This window comes from Pyrus communis, chromosome 9, assembly GCF_963583255.1.
Source record: "Pyrus communis chromosome 9, drPyrComm1.1, whole genome shotgun sequence".
Lineage (NCBI taxonomy): Eukaryota > Viridiplantae > Streptophyta > Magnoliopsida > Rosales > Rosaceae > Pyrus > Pyrus communis.
This window is the reverse complement of record NC_084811.1, coordinates 5,253,852-5,265,293: the sequence shown is the minus strand read 5'-3', so window position 1 is coordinate 5,265,293 and position 11,442 is coordinate 5,253,852. Positions and strand designations below refer to the sequence as shown.

At 34.7% G+C, this 11,442-nt stretch overlaps 1 protein-coding gene across 1 annotated transcript; it reads right to left on the bottom strand.

Annotated features, from left to right (window-relative positions):
- Positions 1 to 3,670: 3,670 nt before the first annotated feature.
- Positions 3,671 to 10,056, bottom strand: LOC137744888 (solute carrier family 40 member 2-like). Its single transcript, XM_068484698.1, has 8 exons — positions 9,627 to 10,056; positions 9,139 to 9,289; positions 8,848 to 9,044; positions 6,055 to 6,531; positions 5,333 to 5,504; positions 5,060 to 5,197; positions 4,822 to 4,932; positions 3,671 to 4,157 (listed from the first exon to the last, which is right to left on the bottom strand). The coding sequence occupies exons 1-8, from the start codon at positions 9,755 to 9,757 to the stop codon at positions 3,996 to 3,998; spliced, it is 1,539 nt and encodes a 512-aa protein (XP_068340799.1). The 5' UTR covers positions 9,758 to 10,056; the 3' UTR covers positions 3,671 to 3,995.
- Positions 10,057 to 11,442: the final 1,386 nt, after the last annotated feature.

Here is an 11,442-nt window from a genome sequence, read left to right as displayed (position 1 = left end):
CTTGTCATAGAGTCTTTAACCATAAGAGGGCTATTAGAAGATAAAAAAGACGGGCGCCCTATATTATTTTGACGCGGCTCGTGTGTATTTTCTCTGAGACTCAAATCTAAACAAAGGTTGGATGGCAAGCCATTTTTAGAAATGATGAAAGAAAAGGGTTGGATAGAGTGAAATCTCAAAAATACAACAAAGATAATTTTCACATGTGGGCAACCTTCAAAGCGTGCATTTTGAATACAATTGATACCTCTATAAAAGGAGATGCAACATAGCCACTTATTCAAAAATCGAAGAGACACCGCTCTCCGAATTTCAAAAGCTGGATTTTCTTGAATAAAGTTTGTCAACATATCTCAACTTTCTGGATATCAATGACAACTCTGTCAAAATATCTCTGGCAAAGTTAAAACGCGAAAAGTTCACTATTACAACTACACCACTATTACACTACTATTTCCAACAAGCGTGGGTGACAAGGCCACATCCGCACCACTACCTGCTATTGGGAAATCCCTATATATGCCGACCTTCATCCTCCATGGCAAAGAACACGTCCAAAATGCCTAACTCATATTCCTTGCCAAGAATGCATCTACATCCAAACCTCCACATATTTAGTCTTCCTTATCTCAAATACCTATTCAACCAAGTCTCTCAAAATGCCAAACTCATTTTCTTAGCAAGAAAATATACTTTTTCCTTCAAGTGCAAAAGTATCTCATATTATTAGGGTCGAGAGCAAGAGTATCTTATATCATGCTATTTCCCTGTCTTTTCCTTTACCCTTACTCTTACCTGCAAGGAAAAGAGAAAGAAATCAATCAGTCGGAACCTGAAATCAATCTTCCGATCAGGAACTGATTGCCTGGAACCTTTCTTGATTGCTTACATTGCGTTTCTCTCAAGTAGTCATCTTCAATTGTTGTTGAAGCTGGATCTCAAGTCACCAACATCATAGAATAATTGGTACGTTGTTGGCTCTTTACACTGAAGCTGCCAAGCATGGATAAGTCACCAAGAAGTGATGGACCATCCAAGGTTAAAGATTGCGCACCACCTCTACTGGGCAAGAGATTGAAGTAGAATGATCAATGATGACTATATGGAAGTCCAAAAGGAGAAAATTGGTGGTTGATTGAGTGAATGGAAGACCAAAGTTCAATGATGGGAATCCTACTCACAGCCCCAGCAAACTCTACCAGTTTATATCATTCACATGATGTACCAAAGGGTAATGAAAATTACTAATTGATTACAAGTTACAGAGACGCCGCACGGATTAAAGTCTCAGTCAGACTATCCACAGACTTGGCACTACTATACTGTTGCATGCCCGAAGCATGACAGTCGCTGTATGGATTCAAGTTCCAAAATAGGTAATCCATGGACAAGGCAATTTTAATATATTTTATGCCTAAAGCATGACAGTCGCCGTATGGATTCAAGTTCCAAAATAGGTAATCCATGGACACATCAATTTTAATATATTTTATGCCTAAAGCATGATTGATGTGTAAGTTCCAATGATTCAACTCCCCAGAAGTATAGATTAAAAATCCAAGCTCTATAACGCTCTAGAGGAGGTTATGATCCAAATTCTCAAAGAATTCGTTTAATAAGAGATGACTGTCCTAAAAGAGACAATGTAAAGCTGCTGAAGAGGAAATGATATCTAAAGTAATGAAATACTTGTAAATATGCAAGTGCATGCACATGAGAATTATAGGATCATAAATTGATGATTACCAATGTTAATTTTGATTTTTAGTAGCTACTAAATTCATCAATGAGTTGTGTTGATATTGAGCCATGTTTTTTTGTTCGTTGACAAAAAGAAAAATTATTGGCCAAAATGGAGAAAGAAAATTCCATTACCATTTATTAAGAATGTGAAAAAATGGACCTATAGTACAAATCGCCAAATGATATTGAACCCAGAAGGTTACATATGGGCATTTGTAATACATTGAACTACACACAAAATGATATGACACAAGGTTCCTAGTTGAAACCTGAAATTGTGATATACTCCTATAAACATGATTTCTCATTGTGAGACTTGTTCATTTAAATGGAGAATTATATATTACACAAAGTTTTATGAAATACCTTAAGCATATCTCTACAAGTAAATCCCTCAAGTATACATGGAAGCAAGTTGCTCTGTATAAATTCCAAATGAGAATATGTCATGAAGTGAAGAAAATCTCTAAAGGATTCAGACTGCTTGAAGAAAGCCCTTGAAAGGTAAAGTATAAATTATATACTCAATACCAATAGATGTTATAAATTGCCTTAGTGAGTACTATCTTTATGATGTTGTGACAACATACTACATCTCTTACATGAGTTGATAATATTAGAATGAGACTCCTGAAGAGTTTAGAAAGATTATAAAGCGTTGAAAGAAATATTGTCTCGAGCTGCATATCGAACAATATGCCAACATAAATCTTATCCAAAATGTTTATGGTATTTAAAAAAAACTATATGGATTGAAGATTAAGAGTTGAATACTCAAATGATTAACCAATATTTAGACACTAAGAAAGATCATTCATTCTCGTGAAGAAAATGATGAATTGATATTTGGTCCAGGAGTACCATATCTTAGTAAGGTATGTGTCTTACTGTATTTAGTGCAATACATTGAACCAGATGTTACATTTCTTGTGAAACACAATACCAACATATGGTATTAGAATGAAGTAAGGTTTATCTTTTGATAACTCCAGGAAATTATAAACATGTGTTTGTTCCATTCCAAAGAACTCACCAATAGTCATGGTCTTATTGGGCAAGCAAAAATCTGAATGTCTCTCTAGCTTGCATACAAATCGCTCTCAGAAATTATTTGTATTTACATATAGAAATAAATTGATCCTAGAACGATCAAGGAAGCAACATTCATTGCCACATCTTATTATCTCTCAGAAATATAGGAGTTTGGTTAAAACCTATGACCATTAAAATTTGGAGCGCATGTGAACCACTTTCAGAAGCAAACACTCCAACTATCATGAATGGTATCAGATTACATCAACATAGTAATTAGTCAGATAAAAGAATTCGAAATTAGAGGGAGATACTCATCAAGGGGAGCATCCAAAATTGACGTATGGCAATCCAAGGGGGAGTGTTGTAATATAATATGTGGATGGCACACATGAATGGTTCGTTACTATTCATCCAAAGAAAAATCAGATGGATTATTATTCATATGAAGAAAAACGGATGGGTTACTAGGAAAGAAAGAGGAGTTATGGAGGAAAGGAAGAGAAGAGAAAATAAGAGAGATGCGGAAGAAATTACTAGTGAGAGTTATTTTGTACTCCTATTATTTCAGATAATGAAAGAAAGTACTATTGTTGCCCCGATGATGTAGGCACACTTGCCGAACCTCGTAAATATTGTGTCTTATTTACTTTATTCCACTGCACACATACTGTCAATTTTACAACAAATAAAGAAATATTTCGCTACAAGATAAAATCTCTCCACAAATAAGAAATACTAAGAAAGTACTACTGCTACCTTGAGGACGCAGACACACTTGCCGAACCTTGTAAATATTGTGTCTCATTTACTTTATTCCACTGCATACATACCGTCGATTTTACCACATATAAAGAAATATTTCGCTACAAGATAAAATCTCTCCACAAATAAGAAATACTCATCATCACTCCTAAAAAGCATCCACAAAAAATACCGGATTCAATTGATATTTGACTTTCTACACATTTCTAATTTTAGTAGCAGCAGAAATTTTTTCAAGATAATTTCTTTTTTTTATTTCATACAACAATACTTGAGGAAAAGGAATTTGAGCTTACTCACACAATGAGCCTATCATAATTAGATATCAATATATGAGTTGAACATGAGAAAAATAACTAAACCGTAATACTAATGACAAATGCCTATATACATGCATGATAAAGGCCCAACTTTAAAAGTTTTATATGAACAATAGGAGCAAATTGGAGACCCAACTATGCACTTGCAGATTGTGATGATGTTGTAAAACATTTAAAAATGGCATATAACTTCTCAAAGTGAATGAGGTGCTTTCTGATGCGGTAGAGGTGCAGAGTATAGAGCAATGCAGCCAATGTCACCACACCAAAAGACAGCAAAGTCAACTTCCAAAAATCCTGAAAAATAACAATGCAGTTAAACAAACACCCAAATGGGTTTCATTAATAACTTAATTAAATATTTTAGAAACTTAGAAAGTTTCTGAAGTGAGAAATATAAAAAATTAGTGTCACACAAAGTCACCAAACTATGGATTCTGGGGTTGAACATGGGGATTGAACACATGAACTGGACTATTTTGGTCTTTAGGTGCAAAACAAAAATGGAAGCTGTTCAAAACTAGATGAAGTTGACCATTAGGCTTTTGGCCTATACTGTATAGCTTGACTATTATACGAATGATGTTTGGGTCAATCGAACTAGGGATGCAACTCAAGAGAAACTTAGATGCAGCTGATCGTATATTTTCTTGTGCCTATTATTATTATGTTGTGTATATCGCTCTTGTCACCTGACAAGATCACATGAGAAGAGAGTAGACACAAAGTGATATACTTCTGATTGAACGTTATTTTTTTCTGTAGTACTTTGTGGGTTAGGTAGTTTGTAAGGTCGACCTAACTCTAATTCATACTTCACAATTTGAGTTTGAACTTACTTTTCAATTTCTGACAGGTTAAAAGCCGAATAGGGTTTTGTGACCTTTGTTGGATTTGGGTTGACCTTACCTGAGTTGCACCCTACCTAGAATCATCAAGCCATAAAGTAAAATATGATTACCTGTGGATTAGAGACGATTATTCCCATGACATAACCCATCAGATCCATAATTGACTGAAGGGAGTTTTGAACACCTCCCACTACACATCGATCCGATTCAGGAACTCGATCCTGTCCAACATATGGATACATCTAAATGTCAAGGCATCAAAGAAATGCTGAAAATACTTTCATCACAAATCATAAAAAAACCTATAAGATTATTAGTTTAGTTTAAATTAATATTGTTTTACTTTACCTGCATTTGTTGGATTACCGCTAAATCAAACATCCACAATCCAAGCCTAGAAGCAGCCACTCCTGCCATCAGCATATATGCTGATAAGTTGCTATTAGATATCCAAATTGAAGCAACACACAGTAGGAGGAAGGTCCACTGCATTAAGAAATAAATATGAAAAAAGATTAGAATCTGAAATTGTGATCACTCGAAAATAAGTCCGGTCTAGTCAAATTTAACTGAAATTGTCCAGTTCAGACCGATCCATCAAAGGAGCCCCACAGTTTTTACCTGAGACCAGATCGACCAAAGTCCGGTTCTGAGTTTTAGAATATGAGATTGCACTATAGGGTACAGAATTGTTGCAGCAATTCCAATTGCAGCACTGATTCCACGTGCTATCCCAATGACATATGCAGGTATGCCTTCCCATTCAAGTGTAGCTGTCATCAATGTCCCAAAGCTGGAATAAGAGATTCAATTGGTAAGAGACTTACTCACAAATCACAACGTTAGAATAAAATATATACACAAATAGAACCGGTTTTAAGTTTTTAATCAAAAAGTTTAGGCGAACTAAATGACTAAATTTCAAGTGCAACCAAAAAAGAATATGGATGTTCTTTTCTAACTTCAAAGATTAAGGACTATTTGGAAGAGGTTTATGTCTTAACTGTATCCCTACTAATCCCCTAAAAAATGGTGGGACTCCTAGGAACTAGTTTAAACATCAATCTTTATACGAAGAGTCCGTCTTAATCCTACAAATTAGAATATAACACCATATATTCTTCCAATACTGCACTTGAAATCAAGTCGTTTATCTCGTCTAATCATGTCCGACATATCAAACATGGCCTAAACCATAGTTTATATACGGTTTATTGTCCATTTAGTATCCTTTTGGTTCTATTTTTGATTAAAAGTTTGCAACCAGTTCTATTTGTGTGCATAGCCAAAGCCACGACACGAAAGTTAAGATAAAAAGAAATTAGTATCGGTAGGGTTTTTACCTAAGCACAGTAAAAAATAACAGAGACAGAGCAACACCAGGGAGCACAACATCTTGCTGCAAATACACTCTCCATGCAGCCACATAAGGGATCCTTGAGACCATTTCAGTTACTCTCTTAATCCAGCTTACCTTGGCCGGTTCCAAATCGTTTTTATCATGAGAAAGCAAGCTGCTTGTCTCCTGACCATCAGTAGACACATCACTTCTTGAAGGCATTGATATCTTCCGTTGGCTGCTTTCGCCTAGAGCCGGAATCCCCTTGTATACAGACATGAAAAGCCAGTATTCCAACCAGATAGTTGTAGTGTGCCAGAGTGCTAAAGTTAAAGCAGAAGCCTTTAGGGACACAAAGCTGATAATGAAGCCAGTTAGCACAGGAGCACATAGCTTGCAGAAGAGATCGATACGCCGAAGGACCGAGTTCATTTTTGTCAGTATTTCTGGATTAGAATGGCTTTCCGATATCACCACCACCCTGCAGAAAGAGCAGTTGATATATGATATGCACAACAAATCTGGGCTAAGGATAAACAAGGACTTATCTTTGACAGACCAAAAAAACCTCATCCTAGAACTTACTTCTATTAAAAGTTAAACATGGCCTGTTTGGGATCTTATTTTGGAAGGGCTAAAGGTGTGTTTTCAAGCTACAAAAGTTTATGACTGTATTTGTCAAACAAAGTTAAAAATGCTTAAGGATCATAGAAGCGCTTTTACAGAACCATGAAGCACTTTCAAGTTTTTTTTTTTTTTTTTTTTTTTTTTCCTTTTCAAAAGTCACTTGAATTTTTAACAAATATTTCAGCATCTTTCTAATAAGTGCACTTTTAACATAAGCGTGTTGTGCGCATAAATTCGTCATTGTATTCATACTAATTCTCATTGTTTACACCTTTGCTTTACTCTTTTATATATGTTTTACATTCTATTTGTGTTTTGTAGGTTGTAACAAGCAAAGAGTGAAAATGAGCTAAAAAGAAAGTATGGAGACTAAAAAAGCTTTTACAATCCTACGCAGTTAGCACTATTTGTGCAAATCAACGGAGTTCGCGGAATAAATTGTACCAACTCGGAAAGAACCAAGAGATGAGCCATACACACTTGTAAAGCTACAAACGTCTATTTTCTATAGAATTTACGGTCGTGAATATTATTTTTGAAGAGGGCGTTGTGGCAGTTTCAGTAAATGAAAGTCGGGCTGCACGCGAATTCAAAGTTTTCTACAACTGGGCATATTAGAGGGTTAAAATTTCTATTTACGGTTGGGAGGAGACAAAAGTCTGGAAGAAAACAAATGAGAATGCTTGTTTTATATAGGGTAATGCTAGAGAGACCAAATTTTTTAAACCAAATTTGCAAACAAATGATGTGGTTATAGATGATTGAATTAAATGTCGATTAATGTATTTTTTCTTATTAGTGCCATATAATTTAGTTTGCAATTTGGTTTAAAAATTGACACGTGTCATTTTACTTAATCTTGGTTAATTTTTTTTTTTTTTTCAAAATTAATAAAGTAACATTTAATATGAAAGTTAATTAGAGTTATGTGAAAAGACATGTGTGAATTGATCAAGTGTAAGATAATCATATACTATAATTATGATGATGAAAAAAATGCTCTTAAAATTAGTTTTCCTAACGAAACCTTAAAACTCATTAGGTGAGAAAAGATAGGGAGGCTATTCTTGGCCTTTGGCTATTACAAATGAAAGGGGACATATTATCCCTGATCAGAGCAGCGTGGAAAACAATAGAAAAAAGAAAAGAAATAAAAAAGAGAGCAGCCACCAAACAGAGGAGGCAGCAGCAGCGTGGAAAACAATAATTAAAATAGAAAATTCAGTGCCAGCCGCACCATCTGATCATTAGAAATGTCTTAGTCAAGTTTTTTTTTTTTTTTTTTAAGTTTTCGATTATGCTTTTGTTATAAACGAATTTGATGATGTTTATTGATAATTTCAGATTATATTTCACTTTTTACGTGTATTTGTTATGCTTGGTCACCATAATTATTTCTTATATTGAGTTTGTTACATAGACAAATTTAGATGATCGAGTCTTGTGCCTATGCCAAGCGACGAAAGAACTATTGCAAAGTTCTTGGAGTTAAGTAGCATGAAAAACTGAAATAGATACTGTGTTCTGGGCTTTGTGTCTTTTGTCAATTCAATTGTATTATACTTTCTCGAGATGCAACTTAGCATATAACATTATAAATGCTTCGAGAATGGTAAGAGTTAGAGTAGAAATCATACCTTATTCGTTACTTAGGATAATCAATATATAGTTTAAAGAATAAATATCATGTCTTTAGGTTGACAAACACGAATATCTCAATCTGTTTTATAGCATTGTGCATGTCATTGCTTTACGAAGGTAGTTAGTAGTGCATACTGAAACCCTAACTCGTCTTCTCATTGTTTCAAATATTCCAAATCTGTTTGCATTTGATTATTTTTGTTTTATTCTATTTTGTTTATTATCAGTTTCAAATAATCTTCAATATATTCTATTAAATCTCTTGCGTGCATCTTTGTTAGTTTTTGTGAACAAATTAATTTAAACTCTTAGGAATCATAATCTAGATACATATTAGTGCAATCTTGTGGGAATGATCTTGTACTTGCTTTCTATACTAGGTGTTCTTATGTATTTGCAAGTTTAAAACGCATAATTAGTAGCTTATATTTAGATTGTTAATATTCATGAGAAAGCTTAATATTTAGATTGTTAATCTCAGAGCAGCCTCGTTCTAATGAAAGTCTGAGCAATTAATTTGAGAATTTACCAGTCTCTTTCAACTAAGATGGTGCCGGCGAGAGTAGAAGTAACTCCAACAGCTCCTGCGACGTTGGTTAATATTACTAGCATGATGAACGCATGAAAATTTGTGCGGTTTAAATCAGAGTAGACCAGTAATGCCATCACAGTGCCTCCAGCAATAATAGAAGAGAGATTTTGTGTTACCAACCAAAGCCGGAGAACCTGTTCACAGAAGTGAAAGATGTGTATAATTATGTAACAATTTTTTTGTCTCCCTTTTTCTTCTAACAATTCACATATATAAGCTTGCTTATACCTTTATATATGTAAATCTATCCACCCAGTGTCCAACTAAGGGTCCGAAAAGCGCGGTGGAGGCTGATTCCACCGCTCCATAGATAGCAGCGAAGAGTAGGGAGTCGGGCCAAATGCTTATCATGTATAAACCAACAGAAAATTCCCACACCCTGCAGAAAACAGAAGAAAATTCTTTTCAATAGAAATTAAAGTTTGATCAAAATCCAACCTGCTCACTCATTTGTTCCTTTTTAGAGATTTCAAGTGATGTCACTAATCAACATGTTCATAATCTTCAAATTAGTTTCTGATATTTAATTTACTTTTTTTTTTTAATTCTTTCTAGCACTTGATGTAGTTTCATAAAACTTTCAGCAGCAAAGTAAGAAAAACAAATTATTAATTTCAACGCATCATTTGACGTAATTAAGAAAGTTCACAATAAATTTAAGCAAAAACTCAAACCAAAAATATAAAAAAAATACACATGAAAAGTAGCAAATTAACCTGGTGCCCCATCTGGATAAAAAGTGGCCAAAGTAGAGATATCTGATTAGATGAGGAGGAACTCCATCATCTTTTGGATTAGGAGGCTGTTCTTGCACTCGGGATAAAAGGGGCTCTCTCACTTCCTCCATTTCAGATCAAAACACCAGACGTGCAGAAGAGCGAGCGAGGGTTTGTTGTTAGGTGGTGCAAAACTGAAACACTGCAGCTATCAATGCAACAATGAGAGATATTCATGCTGACTTGAGGATGCGAATCTCTCTAGCTGCGTGGTTTTGATCTACTCGGAAAAAAATAGAAAATTGGGTCTCAATCCAGTGCGTCTACGCCTCAGAAAAACCTAGCTGCTAAACAGACAGTCACATTTGATTTGATCACGTGATCGCGATGCTACCAACCCTTTCTTCCTGAACTTTCCAACAATAAAAATCCAAATACTAAAAGCATCTACTTTTTCTATATCCTATTGGCCTCATACGCAACTAAAGTGGATGAAATTGTACTATAAAAGTTGACTTGATAGGTTGCATACTCAATTATGTTTTGAAAATGTTTGGGGTAAAGTACAAAAAACTACCTTAATTATTGGGGTCATGACAGTTTCATATTTCATTTTTTAAAATTGACAATGTCATACCGCATCTTACAAATTTATGACAATGTCATACCTCCGTCAATTTTTCTGTTAGTTTTTTTGTTAAATGCTGACATGGCAAGAGATGTGGACCACTTTCTATTAAAAAAATTAATAAAATATTATTAAAAACAAAAAAATTATTTAATATTTTTTAAATATTAAAATAATAAATAAAAGTAAAATTAAAAAAAAAAGGGTAAAGTACAAAAAATACCTAAACTATTGGGGTCACGGTAGTTTCATACCTCATCTTTTAAAATTGACAATGTCATACTGCATCTTACGAATTTGTGACAATGTCATACCTCCATCAATTTTTCTGTTAAGTGCTGACGTGGTTTGATTCGGAACCTACTTTCTATTAAAAAATTATTAAAAACTAAAAAACAATTATTTAATATTTTTTAAATATTAAAATAATAATAAAAAGCAAAAAAAAAAAAAAAAACCCCTCATTTCGTCCCTCCCCTCCCCTCCCCTCTCCTCCCTCCTCCCTCCTCTCACCATCTTCATCTTCTTCCCCCACCTACAAATCCCAACAAAAAAAAAAAAAAAAAAAATCCAATTTGTCTTCCCCCCACACCCACACTCAATTTCTCCACACCCACACCCACACCCACCCACACTCTTCTCCCTCCTGCAACCCAGAAAAAAAAAAAAAAAAAAAAAAAAAAAAAAAAAAAAAAACCCCAAATCCCGTCGGCGGGAAGATGGGTGAGTAGAGAAGGTGGATGACGGGTGCGGAAGAAGATGTGGAGAATGGATGAAAGTGGTGGATTTGGGGTATGATGGGTTTTCAAAAATTTTTTTTTTTCCTCTTCTTCTTCTTCTTCTTCTGCAGGGGAGTTGATGGTTTAAATAAAAAAAATAAAAAAATAAAAAATTTTCCTTCCTCCTTTTTTTCCTCTTCTCCTTCTTCTTTCTCCTTCTCCTTCTCCTTCTCCTTCTTCTTCTTCCACAGGGGGTGTTGATGGGTTTTCAAATTTTTTTTTATTTTTTCTTCCTCTTCTTCTTCTTCCTCCTTCTCCTTCTCCCTTCTTCTTCTTCCGCGCCAACAGGGGGGAATTTTTTTTTTTTTTTTTCCTTCCTCCTTTTTTTCCTCTTCTTCTTCTTCTTCCTCCTCCTCCTCCTCCTTCTCCTTCTTGTTCTTCCGCAGGGGGTTGTTGGGTTTTCAAAATT

What these genes read in the sequence shown, in the direction of transcription:
- LOC137744888 (XM_068484698.1), bottom strand. Translation starts at nt 9,757, where the DNA reads ATGGAGGAAGTGAGAGAGCCCCTTTTATCCCGAGTGCAAGAACAGCCT. An exon ending in TTATTTTTTACTGTGCTTAG is followed by an intron (nt 5,505 to 6,054) that starts GTAAAAACCCTA and finishes CTCTTATTCCAG; the next exon opens with CTTTGGGACATTGATGACAG. An exon ending in TTTGGTCGATCTGGTCTCAG is followed by an intron (nt 5,198 to 5,332) that starts GTAAAAACTGTG and finishes TTCTTAATGCAG; the next exon opens with TGGACCTTCCTCCTACTGTG.